Below are 14,983 nucleotides of genomic sequence, written 5' to 3'. Positions count from 1 at the left end.
TCCAAATCCAGTCCTGCTGCTTGCTGGCTGTGTGACCTTGAGCTCATCACAGCCCCTCTCTGAACCTCTGTTTCCTCTTCTATGAAGTGGCTTCTGGGGACTGCCGGGAGGATCCCAGGAGAAAGCTGCTGCTGTGATTGTCGCCGTTGCCATCGGTCTTTCTCCTGAGGCCCCTTATCCCCCGGTGAGGCCTGGGGTGGTGACGAGGCAGTGGCCATGTATGCGGGCCAGGGGACTGTCCCGAGCAATTCTGGCCACAAGGAAGAGGACCTGCAGGCGCTGTTACAGGAACTCCACCAGCTCCAGGCCAAGTAAGAGTCGTGCCAGGCCCGCTGTGCCCTCTCCCCAGCCCCGGGTCCAATGCCAACCCCAGGGGGACAAGAGGTGGGACGGACCAAAGATGCCCGAGGAGGCCAGGCCAGGGAGGGACACACGGGGAAGTGATGCCTGGGAGTGACTCCAGAGGGAGGCAGAGGCTTAGCTCACAGTCCCCACGGCTGCAGCCCCCACTTGACCTTGAACCTTGGGCCAGTTCCAGGCCCTCGAGGAAGGAGGTACCTGTGGCCATCCCTCTGGACCGTCAGCTCAGCTCAGCTCCTCGCCAACCGACGAGCTGGCCTCCCTGGCTCTGGGTGGAGGCCCTGGGCCCTCGCCTCCTGGGTGGCCCTTGAATTTCAGGCCACACACAAAAGCCTGGATTAGATGCAGAGGGTGTGTTTGTGAACAATTTCACGAAGCAAAGGGGTGGCCTTTTCAGATTCTCAAAGGGGTTCACCACTCCAATAGGTTAGAAACCGCCACGGCTTACAGTGGGCCTCGTATGGTATTTACGGGGAAATAATTTTTTCCTGGAGATTTAAGGAATTTAAGGAAGTGAAAATGGGCTCCAGAGGGGCCGAGTGACTTTCCCTGGGGCACCCAGCAGCCATTCAGAGACCCCGGGGTGAGTGGGCTCACCCAGCTGCCCAGAGCCGGCCCGGCTCTGCCCTCTGCCCTTGACTGTGGGAAGCCTCCTGCCATTCTTTCCTCCTGCCCTTGACTTTGGGCCTGGGGAAGGTGACCGAGTGGACACTCCTGTTGCCTTAGAGTCCAGCATAGCTGGGCAGCAGCACCCACCAGCTCCCAGCCAGGCGCCGGGTGTGGGGACCCCCGACTTCACGCTGAGCTCTCATGAGGTACGAGGCGCCTCGTGCATGGTCCCCACAAGCCTGTGAAGGTTGGGACTCTCAACAGCCGCCGTTACACCCCTTATCACAGCTGGGCCAGCCAGACATGCAGAGAGGGGAAGCCCCCTGCCCAAGCTCCCCCAGGCCCACCCCACTGCTCTTCCTTGCTGGGCCACGGGCACCGACTTGACCTGTTTGAGTCCAGTGTGCTCAGCAGGAAAATGGGGTGGAAGGATGGATTGATGTCACAGATAAACTGGGGAGTAGCCAGCCCAGTACAGGTCCAGGCAGGGAATCCACAAATGGTGGCCCTCATGAGGGGTCCCCGGGGACCTCCAAGCCATGTTGTCTCACCGGGCCCTGGCCATCGTGTTTCTACAGGCAGAGGAAGCTGAAGAGAGAGGTTGAGAAGCACAAGCTTTTTGAAAATTATCTGATTAAGGTTCTGGAGAAAATCCCCAAGGGTATGTATGATGCTTCCTCAGAAGGTCTGTCCCCTCTGGGATCTTCAGCAGGCTCAGAGGCCCCCCATCGTGGGACTCGGACACGACGCGTGACCTTGCTGGCCCTCGAGCTCCTCCTCTGCAGAATGGGGGTCCAGGAAGGCCGGGCCATGGTGGCTGGGAAGGGCTTGGGCACCAGAGTCAGACAGCCTGGGCCAGGTCCTGCCCCACCATCCCTAGTGGTGTGCATGTGGCAAGTTCTCAGGGTCTCCATCCCTTTATCTGTAGAGTGGGAATTGCAGCAGTTATGTGGATTAGAAGAAATCATCCTTTATAAGCATTTAGCATTTAGCTGATACCCAGTAAACGTTAGCCATCACTACCACTGCCACCACCACCATCATCATCACTATTTTGATTTTGCTTTTTTTGTTTTTGGGGGGTGTTTATTGGTTTCCTATTATCATTAACTAAAAGTACAAGAGACATCTGAGGTGTTTATTTTATTTTGTGTTTTTTAAGTCATTTTTACTGAAATCTACTGTTACAAGTGCTGGAAACTTGGTAGAAAAGGTGAGGAGAGACAAATATATACGTCTTTATTATTACCTCAATATCATCAAAAATACTTATGAGCATTTATTAAATACTTACTAAGTTCTTTAGTAAATCTTTTTAGCCCTCCTGATGAGCTTCTGAGTACTGTTTTACCAAGGCTCAGAGAGGTTAAGGAACTTGCCCAAAGTCACTCAGCCAGGAAGTGGTGGGGCTGGGACTCAGACTCCGTCTGTCTGACTTTATCCCTACTGCACTAAGTGTGATAATGGAGGTACTGACATGGAGCTGGGCGTCAGGGAAGGCTTCACTGAGGAGGTGGCCTCTCATGGGGCCCCAGACGATGCTCAAGAGCTCAGCAAAGGGGAATGACATTCCAGGCAGACGGAACAGTGAAGTGGGTTTAGGAGTGGTGAGCACCCCTGTGGGCTGCAGCTCCTGGACCAGGCAGGGCTGCTGGGAAGGGTGGGCCTTGAACACTGGGCAAGTAGGGGACTGGGACAGGCATGGGATGTGAAGCCGACCCAGGCACCTCCAGCTTTGGGGCTTTCCTCATCCTGCAGTTCATCTCTGACCGACCCATCTGGAACAGGCAACCCCCAGAGCTGAGGCCCCCCTTCTTGCAGGCTCCCCCAATCCTGCTCTTTTTCCTCGGGGACCATCTCCTTCCTCCTTTGGCAGTCTCCGTCCAGATTCTGTGTTCTCGGCCGCTGGGTGACCTTTTGAATGCTGAGGTTTCCCATGATGGGGTGGTAGGTGGACGGGACCAGACAGTAGCCACACTATCTGGCTGGCTTGGAGTAAGCCCGTGTGGACTGTCTGGCTCCCTTCATCTTTGGGGCTCCTGTTGGAATTCTGGGGCCACAGCAGAAGCCCCACCCACTTCACCCCTCCCGCCACGGTGCTGTCTCCATAGGCCACAAGGAGCGGGAGCAGCCGGAGCAGGCACTGCTGGAGGCCATGGTGGAGTACTACGGGAGGCTCTTCGCAGCCAGCCAGGACGTCCAGAAGCTCCTGGAGGCCTTCTTCAGGATGAACCAGGCCGTCCACCAGAGCCTGGAGTCTCTAGAGCAGAGCCACAGGGCTCTAGTCCTGGTAACGGCTGCCTGAAACCTGTCCATCCCCTGGTCCTGAGAGGGGTGGGGGCCAGTACCCTCTGCTCCCTGGTGGTGGGCTGCTGAGGAGGGCCCGGGGGACAGGGCTGCCACTCGGGATACTCGTTCTCTATATGCTTTCCCTCCCCATCTTCCAGCCCACTTGGGCTTTCTCCTGAGGTGGAGCTTGTGCTTAACAGGTCTTCTGTGTGGTGGAAAAGTCATGAGCTCTGGATTCAGACAGACCAGGGTTCAAATCCTAGCTCAGCCACCACCTAGCTGTGGGACCCTGGGCAAGTCCGTACCTTCTCTGAGCCTCAGTTTCTTCATCTGTCAAACAACAGGGAAGGCAACGTGACCTAGCTAGGAGGGTTGTGAAGACACAACCAAACCCAAACTGCTTGTCTCGTGGTGCATGCCCCCAGAGGACACTTTCCCTGCCTTTCCTTTCCTGGTTATCATAATAGAATTTTCACCAGGGTGGGTGGGCTTTCTAGGCAGAGGAATTGCCCCGGCGATGGCACGGCCTCACTGAGATGCCCACCGCAGCTGGTGCCTGGGGCCACGGAGGGGGAAGGGCCAGGCCCCCGGGGTGGGGTCTCCAGGCAAGGGCCATTGCTGGATGCGCGGAGCGAGCCCCTGCCCCCTAGTGGCCGCGCCGCCAACCTGCACCATTTTGTACCCACCACGGGTTTCTCTTTTCCTCCGAATGAGGACCTGATGGGGCTCTGGGAGACGCACTTTCCACACTGTATCGCATTTAAATCTCACCCCAGCACCTCGAGGCGAGTACTTTTATTCCCAGGGTTGGGACTAGGGTGAAGGGAGTGAGGCGATTTGGGCAAGTGCAGGGCTAGATCCCATCTTTATTTAAAAATCTTGGTATTGTATGTATCATGGATATTTTTGACATTAATTTTGATATTTATAAACCTCACATCAAAATATTATTTATCTTGATTACTGAGGTTTTTAGCGCCCTCTTAAATTTTGCACCTTAGTCCCCACTCTGCTCTCCCATTGTCGAGGTGAGGAAACGAAGGCTCAGAGAAGTGAGGACACCTGCATGTGGCCTTGTGTCCTCCTAACTCAGACCCCACGGGGCCAAGACGTCCTACAGGCACTGACCACAGCCTGTCCAGGGCAGGGTGCCCGCCACAGCCTGTGCTCTGGGCTTGCCTGGGCACCGGAAGGGCTCTCCCTGCCTTGCACCCTGTGTCCTTCTGGCCGGCAGCCACTGAGGCTGGAAGAGCACAGATGGTTGGCTCTGGTCAGGACAAGGAAAACAGGGCCGTAGAGGCTGAGTTGGGATTCAAACCTCAGCCTGCCTGGATATGCCCTTTCCTTGCACCTCCTGGAGCCTTGACTGGCCCCTGTCACCCAGAACTTGGCCCTCTTCCCCTACGGGGCTTCTGTGCGTCCTACCCCCTTTGTTGCCCAGACCACCCTGGGCAGTGGGTTTCTTGACAGCTGACCCAGGGGTGAGGCCTGGGAGGGTTTGCTGCTCTGAGCTGACCCAGCCCTCTCATCCCAGGCCCTCAAGATCCAGCTGTGTCAGCTGCAGAAGAAGTGTCACCGCAAGCAGGAGCAGCAGCAGCAGGTGGAATATAGCATCACCTACCAGAAAGACACCGGCAACTGCAGTGTGAGTCCAGGCTGTCAGCCTAAGACAGGGGCTGGGAGGGGGGCTGTCTTCCCAACCACCTCCACCCCCAACTCATGCACACACGCACACATGCATGCATGCACACGGACAGGCACATGTGCACACGTGTGCACACACACGTTCACAGGCACATATATACATAACATGCACACAGGCACAAATGAGCACATGCGTGCACAGGCACGCACGCACAGACATGCACAGACACATGTGAACACATGTGCACACACATGCATACACACAGTCACACAGTCACACATGTGTGCGCATGCACACACATGATCACACACATCGCTTACCTCTCCTTGATGACTGTTAGCTCGCAAGGGGCCTCTCTAAGATGGAGCAGATGTTACTTTACAGGAAAGAAAACTGAGACCACAGATAGTTGAGGACTGAGCTCTGTCAGGAACCCATGCCAGGAACCCCCAGCCCAGTCCCAGGTGCTTAGTCAGTCCTTATACAACGTGTATGGTAAATGATAAAATAATGGCGTTGACGTGAGTGGTTACTGTGTACTCTCTTTGGTCACCTTCACGTCTCAGACCATGGCCGGGCCCGAGTAGTCTTTCCCAAGTCTCAGTGGAAACTTACCCGTGCCAATTTCACAGAGGAGAAAAGCGAAGCTCAGAGAGAGTAACTCACAGCCAAAGTCCTTGACCGAGGGCCAGGATTTCCGGACTTAAGCTCTCACGCTGGCTCTTTCCGGCCTTGAGAATGTGGTGCAGTTGCCCTCCAGAGTCCCCGTTTTCCTCAACATGACCAGAGCCAATGGTCTGAGCCCTTCTGGCCTCAGGGGCTGCTGGGAGGACACGGGTGGCAGGCTGGGCACCTTCCCTGGCAGGTGCACTCAGCAAATATGACCTCCTCAGGTCCAGAGTGACCTGGCCTTACGGGATCCAAGTGTGCAAGACCTGAGGGGTGGGGTCTCCAGGTGCTGACCCCCAACCAAGGGGCTTTAAAGTAGGAGCTGGATGGGCCACAGTTTACAGAGCCTCTTCCGGATCTTTCTGTCCAAGCTCCCCTTTCCATTGCCACGCTGGGGACCTGGAGTCCAGGACTCCGGCACTGCCTGGAGTGGGGGCTACTGGTTCTCCAATCCCCCTTCCCGCCCCAGCATGCATGCCCACGTCTCCAGTGAGAGGACCCTCAGAGAGGAGCTAGTCCTGTCTCTCACTTGGAAGGGGAGGAAGCTCGAACCCTGAGGTGGGGAGGGACTTGCCCAAGCCCCGTTGGAGGGGAGCACAGACGGGGAGGCGGCTCCTGGCTCGAGGACCCTTCTCTGGCCTCACAGTGAGCTGGGGGTGGGGGGTGCCAGGAGAGAGCCTGAGCCCCTCCTTCTCCTCCTCCTGCAGAACCAGCTGCTCAACTGTGCACGGCTGGCCATCGACGGCATGGCCCAGCAGTGCTGGCCCTCTGCCCACAGCCTGCCCAAGAGTATGGGCCTCTTCTCCAAGCTCGACCTGATTCAGGCGAGGCTGAAGGGGGCTTTCCTGAGTTCACTACACGTGTGGGCTTTAGCCCTTGTCACCCCTTCCCCGAAGGCACAGGGCCTGGATGTAGGTCACACGGGGCCTTATCAGTCTCTCAACAAACTTATAGTGAGAACCCATCAGGTGCAGGAGCAGAGGGGACACAGAGGAGCTTCTGCACGGCTGGTCATCATGTGCAGCTCCCACCCTGGAACACACACACCATCTATGTGCACACATGCATGCACACAGTGTATACACACTTGTACAGACATTCACAGTTGCTCCGTGCACACCTGACCACACACACACAAACATCACGTGGCACACACATTGCACATTGCACATGCAGGTATGGACACACATTCCACACGAGGAGGGGGCCTGCAGTGACCCAGAGGGGGCCTTCCTTGGTCAAGCCCACTGAGCTGACCCACCTTACTGCCCCCAACTATGACCCCAACCCCAGATCATTTATGATGCAGTTGCTGCAGTAACGGAAAACACATGATTAGACTGGCTTCAATAATGGAGAATATCTTTTTAAAAGAACACTAGCTTTTGAAAAATAATTCATATGTCATTAAAAGTCACCCTTTTAAAGTTTACACTTCAATGTTTTCAATATATTCAGAGTTGCACAGCCATCACTGATATCTAACTTCAGAATATTTTCATCACCCTCAAAAGAAGCCATCTAACCTGCTAGCAGTCACATCCTATTCCCCACTCTCCCCAGCCCCTAGCAACCCCAAATCTACTTCTGCCTCTCTGGATTTGCCTATTCTGGCCGTTTCACTTAGTATCCGGTTTTCAGGGTTCATCCATGTTGTAGCATGGTATCAGAACTTTGTTGTGGCCGAGTAATATTTTTTATGGCTGAGTAATATTCCATTGATGGATATACCACATTTTGTTTATCCAGTCATCATTTGATGGACAGGTGAGCTGTTTCCATTTATTAATTGTTATAAATAATGCTGCTATGCACATTCATGTATACATTTTTTTGTGGACATATGTTTGCAATTCTCTGGAGTATATAGCTAGGAGCAGAATTGCTGGTTCATATAGTAACTCTATGTTTAACATTTTGTTTTCCAAAGTGGCTGCACAATGTTTCAATTCCACCAGCAATGTACAAGTGTCCCAATTTCTTCATCTTTATCAACATTTGCTATTGTCTGTCTTTTAAAATTTAGCTGTCTTTGTGAATGTGAAGTGGTATCTCATTGTGGTTTCGATTGCATTTTTCTGATTGACTAAGGATGTTGAGCATCTTTTCATGTACTTATTGGCCATTTGTATATTGTCTTTGGAAATGTCTGTTCAAATCCTTTGCCCATTTTTTAAATTGAGCTGTTTGCCTTTTTATTGTTGAATTGTAAGAGTTCTTTATATATTCAAGATACAAGTCTCTTATCAGAGATGATTTGCAAATGTCTTCTCCCATTCCATGGGCTGTATTTTCACTTTCTTGATGGTGCCCCTAGAAGCATAAATTTCTTAATTCTGATGAAGTCCAATTTATCTAATTTTTATTTTGTTTTTTTGTGCTTTGTTATATCTAAGGAATTATTGCCTTATCCAAGGTCACAAAGATTTACTCCTATGTTTTCTTTTAGGAGTTTTATAGTTTTATTCTATTGTTTAGGTCTATGATTTATTTTTCATTAATTTTTGTGTATGCTCTGAGGCAAGAGTCCAGTTTCATTCTTTTTCATGAGGATATCCAGTTGTCCTAACACAATTTGTTGAAAAGACTATCTCTCTCCACTGAATTGTCTTGGCGCCCTTGTGGAAAATCAGTTGACCCTGAGGTGAGGGTTTATTTCTGGACTCTGTTCCACTGGTCTGTACATCTATCCTTATGCCAGCACCATACTGTTTTGATTATTGTAGTTTTGTCATAAATTTTGAAATGGGGAAGGGTGAGTCCTCCAACTTTGTTGTTCTTTCCAAGATCGTTTTGGCTATTCTAATTGACCACGTCTTGCCTCATATGAGCCTGAGTGGGTTCAGAGCCTGGGTGGATTTCAGGCGTGGTGTGATCTGAAGTCCTTGCCACTCTCTCCTGCTTGCCATCTTCTGCACTGGCTTCATCCTATGTCATAACTTGCTTATCTCATTGGAGGCGGGTTTAATGGAGATGTTCAAACCCCGGATTCCTAGCTTTTTTGGCACACTGTGGGGCAAGTCCCTGCTAGTGTCCAACAGCAGTGGTCCACAGTGGGCAAGCCTGCTCACTGCCTTAGTTAAGGACTCCTACGGAACTTCGCAGACGGTATTAGGGCTGCTGCAGGGCATGCCACCAGGAGGCGCCATCCACACCGATGTCAACATAACTGCTGTGGTTATGTTGGAGCATAACTTACTCACCTTGGAATATGAATGATGTAATGTCTGGGCAAGGGGCACATTTGTCCAAATAGTCACAGTGTATTCTTTTCACCTTGCACCCAAAGAAAAGGAAGAAATCACATGGTGATGTCAGGTAGTCCCAAGGGTCTTCTGCAAAAATCAAATCAGGATCTACATCAATTAGTCACTCAACCAACACTTAATGAGTCACCCTATGTGCTCAACATTGTGCCAGATAAAGAGGTGGAGGTGAGGGACGTGAAGGGTCACCTGGTCCTGAAGAAATGAAGCCTCTCAGAGGGAGAGTCTGGGGACAATCAGGTCTGGCTTCCTGGAGGAAGCAATGAGAAGCAGCAGGGGACCTCATTCAGAAAACCACACGAGGTCCTGGACTTTGAGTCGTACAACTCGGCTACTACTGGGCTGTGCAGCTTTAGGAAAATTGTTTAACCTCTCTGAGCCTCAGTTGCCCATTTGCCAAGGGGCAGTGGTACCTCACCATTTGCAGGGTGCTGTGTGAGCATTAGAGGAGATACAGGCCAGCTTTGCCAGTGTTTTGGTTCGTGGGAAGTGTTGTTCTGGGGCCAAAGCACTGTCAGATGAGAGAGATTTATTTTCCTTCCCAGGAATTTATTTTGGACAAAATGGAGACTGTGAGACTCATATCGCTGCTCATGGAGCCCAGACTGTGCTGGTCAGGGGAGAGCCCCAAAGTCCAGGGGCTCAGAAGTCACCCCAGACCCTGCAAGAAATCTCCAAGGAGGCGAGGTTCAATCCCCAGGACCCCTTTTCCCAGCACCCAGATTTCAGAGTGCTACATCCAGCCTGCACTGACCTGACCCGTGGCCTCGCAGGCTCTGCTGACATCACGACCATCTCCACACCTGCTCGGCCTCTTTTTCTCACTGTCACGGCCAGAGGGCACAGAGAGCGGGCAGGGTCCTGGGGCCAGCTGAACTTGAGGGGCTGCTGCTCCCCCTCTGGGAGATGAGCAGGGATCAAGTTGAGGCCTGCCAGGGAAGGTGGGGATGGTGGTGGTGGGGTCCTGGGCTGGAGATAGCAGCCAGGGGGATGCCGCGGGTTGGAGACTGTCCCACCCAGGGGCCGGGGCTGCGGCTCTCACCATCACAGGTGGGCTCCACAGAGACAAAGGAGTCACGGGAACTGGAGCTGCCCAGTGCTGTAGGATGCTTAGGAGTTTGGCTTATCCACAGCAGGCTGAGGAGCTAATGGAGTGTTGAATGTGTGTGTGTGTGTGTGGGGGGGGGGCATCTGATAGACAGAAGCTGAGCACCACATGAGTGTCTTCTGCCCGCCTGGAGGGTCCCAAGCCTGGCTGGAATGAATGCCACTCTTGGGGAGAACTCGGCAAGGCAGAGACCGTCTCTGGACTGGTTTTCCCCTCGTGAAATTAGGAGGTGAGTGGATGTCTAAGGAGCCCCCCCCCAACTATGATATTCTTAGGTCAAGGTTGGGAAAGCTTGGGCTACATGGCAGGCACTGGCTCAGCTTGGTTGTGCCACTGGGGTAAAATCAACACGGCCCCAGAAATGAGTCCCCACTGGAGGGCTGCCTGTGCTAATTTATTTAGGTAGAGGTTTAAAGCTAAGAGCATCTGATAAGCTGTCAACAGCGGTGAGTCAGCAAATTAACTTCTCAAAGGGCAGTTTTATAAGAGATGCTGATATTATGTCAACAAACACCAAGGGTCTGCAGTGTTCCAGGCCTGGTTAGGAGAGAAAGAGAGAGAGGCTACAGAGGGACCAGAGTGGACCTAAGGAGGGAAGTTAAGTATAAAGGGGAAGGCTGGGTGTGGTCAGATCTTAACAGCCGCTTACACAAAAGGGAACTGAGGAAGAAGAAACTGTTTACAGTTTCTGATCTCATAAGAGTTTGGAGAAAAGGGGGCATTCGAGGTAGGGCTTGAGTCTGATTTCAGAACGGAGAGTTTGGGGGAAGGCTGAAGAAAAGGAAAGAAAACACACAGGTCGGGGCTTCCAGAGTGGCTGGAGCACAAGAATGTGATGCATATCAGAGGAGGTGGGCTGGGGTTGTCATGGGGTCCCAAAGGCCAGGCCAAGAGGTTTGAACTTCGGACCAGATCCTCTCCCAGCCTTCATGCCTCTCTCGGTTCTCTCTCTTCCCACGATATCCGGGGCCCGGGTCTCTGGCTTCGCGGCTTGGCCTGCGCGCTCTCTGGAGAGCTGGTTGTGTGTCCTTCTGTCCCAGCACCTGCCAGCTGTGCATCTGCTGTGCACTGGTAGGACCAGTTCGGAGACTGTCACGCTGTGGGGGGAGGAGGGCGATTGGAACAGATGACTGGGCGGGGCCGTGGCCTGCCCACCAACCTGCGCTGCAGCCGGGGGGCCACCAGGGCTGGGCGAGCCTCAGGCCTCCCAGGGCTGGGCGAGGTCACGGAATTGACAGATGAGCCCTGTGCTTAGCAGTCCCTTGGGCTGCCGGAGCCTGTTAGAGTGCTGGGGTTGAGCCTTTCTGTTATTTTTGCCAAACAGCCGTGACCTTGAACTTTTAAAGTGCATTCCTATCGGGTTCCATATTAGCTGGAGAAAGGCTTTTAAGTGTTTTTGAGAAAAAAGCCCTGGTTCAGGCAACTTATGAAATATCACCTCATCTGACCTCCCTTTCAACACCTGAGACCCCCAAGACATTGGCGGTTTAGGTCTTGAACTTTTCTGTGACGGAGAGCTCACTACCTATCAATGAATTCTAGCCTTAGGCAACTTTAAGTGTGAGAAAATTCTTCCTACAGACCATCCTAAGACATAACAGAAAAAAAGGCCTTAAAAAAAAAAAAAAAAAAAAACCCATGAAAACCAGACCATCCTGGAAGAACTGGCTTATTAGCAAGTGGCTATTGCTGAGAAAATGAGCTACTTGAGGAGAAAATGAATTAGGTTCTTTCTCACACCTTTTTCTTTGAACAGTGGTTTTTAATCTTTAAAGCTGACTAAAACCACCTGAGATGCTTGCTGAAAACGCAGGTAGCTGGGGCTTACTCTTAGAGATTCTGATTCTGGGGTAAGGACTGGGAATCTGGATTTTTAGCAAGCTTCCCAGGTGGGCCTGATGAAGGTAGGTTTCTGAATCCCAAAAAAGGAGAAGAAAATCTGGTCCATATTGACTTGATATCCAGTAGCTAAGACTTTTCAAAACATAAAAGCAACCAAAGTAGTAACATATGAACAAATTTCGACTAAATAAAAAATAAAAATCTCATCTACCTCAGAAATCTCAGGACAATAAATTGGGGGGAAACGGTGTGAAATTTGACAGGGGTCAATGTTTTTGATATTTAAAGAGCTCTTTAAAATGAAAAAGAAAAATATGAAGACACTAATTGTTCATGTTCTGCAAATAATTCACAAAAGAAATAAAAATGGCTTATAAATATGAAAAGTATTTCACCTCATTAAAAATAAAATTAAAGCCATGTAATTTTGTCCAAAAAATATGTTAATACTTGTAACATAAGCTCTCCAACACTGTTGCCCTGTTTGGCATAAACTCTCTGGAAAGCAATTTGTTAAGCAGTATCTAGGACCTTAAAAACCTTATGTCCTTTGGCTCAGTAATTCCAGCTCAAGAAATCTAAGTAGATAAAACCAGAGCTTTTCGTTCAAAGTGACAGAAAGCCTAACTCAACTGGGCTTAAGCAACAAAAGATAATGCATTGGCTCATAAAAGCTGAAAAGACCAAGGATTCTAGCTTCAGGCCTAGCTTAACTCAGGGGCTCAATGTGAACAGAATCCAGTTTCTTTTCATCTCTGGGCCCTGCTCCCCTACCTCTTGGCTTCATTCTCAGGCTCAGCATAAACAAAATGGCTACCAGCGCCCTCAGCCCTGCACCTGCTGAAGTTGAAGTCAGAGGGGGCAAAAAAGTCCCTTTCCAGTAGCTCCTGAGCAAGTCCCAGGATTCATTCTGATTGGGTTGCTTTGGGTCATCACTGATTGGCCAGGCCTGGGCCAGAGATTTGTGTTTTAGTAAGGTGGGACATTTTTCATGTTTAGAGAAACCATGCCTCTGGCGCCCCTGGTGGATGCCACATGAATTACATGGGCTGGAATGAGGGGAGGGTGGTTCTCCAAAAGGGAAATCGATGTAGTTATCAGAGCGAGGTGGGACCCCACCGAGGGCAGGCACAAGTAAGACACGACCGTTACAGATGCCATCAAAGCTTCTGCACAAAAATGTTCATCACATTGTTATTTGTAACAGCCAAAACTGGAAGCAACCAAAATATTCCAGAGGAAGAATTTGATAAAGTAAGCCAAAGGTTTATGCTTTTGATTCTGCAGCCATCACATAGTGCATTTTCAAGGATATTTAATGATAAAGAAAAATAGAGTGTAAAGTTAAGTAAAAAAAAAAAAAAAAGCAGAGGTGAACAAAAAAAAACTAGGCTATAAATCCAATTTAATAAGAATTGTATATGCAAAAAAGAGTAGAAGGAAATAGACTCAAACAATGCTTCTAAATGGGAGGATGGTGGCCCTGTGCAGGAGTGGGCATGCTAGGCCCTCTAGGTGGGAGATGGGGTTACTAGCCCCAAGTCTCCACCCCCTGGGGTGGTGGAGACACCTGCACCCTTGCCAGGTGGGCTGAGTAGGCATCCCCACTTCTTGACTTTGAACTGGTCATGTGACTTGCTTTGGCCAATAGGATGACAGTAGATTGTGACATGTGCAGAGGCCTAAAGCATGCTTGTGTAGTGGGACTTGCACCCCTAGTGCTCTGCCACAAAGAGAATGTACCCCAGGGACCCCCCTGGTTCCAAGAGGAAAAGTCATGTGGAGCAGAACCCAACCTGCAGCTTGGAGCCAAGCCCGGCCAAACCCACCGGAATCACTGCTCCCACAGTCAACCCACAGTTCCATGATTGAGAAATAAACTCATAACTGTAAGCCAGTGAAAAGTTGAGATTGTTTGTTACACGGTATTATTATAGTGATAGCTGATACACCTGGGCAGGTCTTCAAATTCCATGCTTTCTAACACAAGACTCAGCATGTGGGAGCCAGTCTACCTTCTGGGCATAAACTGTGCCCCTCAGAAATGCTGGGATGTGTAAAAGTAGCAACGAGCTCTGTTCTACCATATTAGCTCTGGAGCACAGGATCCTTTTTTATTTTCTTCTTTATACTTTTGTATATTTTCCAAAGCTTCTGCAATAAGCATGTATAACTTTTATAACCAGAAAAAGTATTGTATTCAAAAACTGGAAAAATTAACTGGGGACCACCTCTTCCTTGGAATCCCTTAGTGTCCCCAGAACAAGTCTCTTATTAGTCCTTCAACCACATCTTTGCCCCTGTGTATTGTCTTTCTGCAAAGTTCAGCAACTTTGCTTCTTTTATGTGCCCCCTCACCGCTGGTTCCTGGACTCTGAATGGGTCCCCAAGGGTCTCAAGCCTTAAAACTCAGTGTCCCAACCCGAGTTCCACTCTCCAAGTAAGGAGGTTGGCCAGGCAGGGATTACAGGAAACATCAGGAAGAGGCTTCCTGCCAAGGCCCCAGCCTTCCGTCCCACCCCCTCACTCTGGGGGCTGGATGCCCTGCCCTGTCCCTGGTCTTGGCTCAGGAACAGCCCCGGTTACTTGGGTGGTTTGTGCTCCAAGTGTGTGTCAGCCTGACCCACGGCACCCTGTCAGAGAGCCTCACACATCCTTAAACCCGTTTCTCCAGAGGACACCGGCACTGTTTCCACACACTTGGCAGCCAGAGCTTGCACGTCCCTTCTTGGCAGCCACTTGAACTCTCTGTATGAGTCAGTATCTAGTGAGACGCTGAATTCAGAGTTCAGAGAGAAGGAGCCTGGGATGTGTAAAAGTCTCTGTTGGTTCTCAGCACTGTGCAAAAGGGAGATGCTGAGGGCAGGAGCTGCCTGGCAAGTCTCTATGACCCTGTGTCTAGCCCAAGGCCTGGCAGAGCCGTCGCTCAGGGATTTGACAAACAGGCGCATGTGTGTGTGAATGCACTGAGTTAGGTTCCTGATGTGTTCTCCCCGTGTGGTATCAGAATACTTCTTACAGGTCACTGAACCCCTTTTCTCATCCCCACCCCGGGGAGCTAGAAAGGCTGGATTTTCTAGCCCCATTTTGCAAAGGGGGAAGCTGCAGCTCAGTGTGGGCATGTGACTTGTCCAAGGCCACACAGCCCATAAGTGGTTGAGCTGAGATGTCAACTCAGTTGTGTCTGGCTCCAAG

General features: G+C 50.9%; 1 protein-coding gene across 1 annotated transcript; it reads left to right on the top strand.

Moving 5' to 3' along the window:
- The first annotated feature begins 216 nt into the window (after positions 1–216).
- Positions 217–9,596, top strand: CCDC197 (coiled-coil domain containing 197). The gene is made up of 8 exons (XM_037835019.1): positions 217–311; positions 1,548–1,630; positions 3,081–3,259; positions 4,793–4,901; positions 5,090–5,096; positions 5,376–5,391; positions 6,280–6,396; positions 9,384–9,596. Exons 1-8 carry the CDS (start codon positions 217–219, stop codon positions 9,594–9,596), a joined length of 819 nt encoding a protein of 272 aa, XP_037690947.1.
- Positions 9,597–14,983: the final 5,387 nt, after the last annotated feature.

Source organism: Choloepus didactylus, chromosome 4 (genome assembly GCF_015220235.1).
Source record: "Choloepus didactylus isolate mChoDid1 chromosome 4, mChoDid1.pri, whole genome shotgun sequence".
In the NCBI taxonomy this organism is placed as follows: domain Eukaryota; kingdom Metazoa; phylum Chordata; class Mammalia; order Pilosa; family Megalonychidae; genus Choloepus; species Choloepus didactylus.
The sequence above is the reverse complement of the archived record's forward strand: the minus strand, read 5'-3'. Positions and strand labels throughout refer to the sequence as shown.

What these genes read in the sequence shown, in the direction of transcription:
- CCDC197 (XM_037835019.1), top strand. Translation starts at nt 217, where the DNA reads ATGTATGCGGGCCAGGGGACTGTCCCGAGCAATTCTGGCCACAAGGAA. An exon ending in GCCACAGGGCTCTAGTCCTG is followed by an intron (nt 3,260 to 4,792) that starts GTAACGGCTGCC and finishes CTCTCATCCCAG; the next exon opens with GCCCTCAAGATCCAGCTGTG. An exon ending in CCAAGCTCGACCTGATTCAG is followed by an intron (nt 6,397 to 9,383) that starts GCGAGGCTGAAG and finishes TTTCCTTCCCAG; the next exon opens with GAATTTATTTTGGACAAAAT.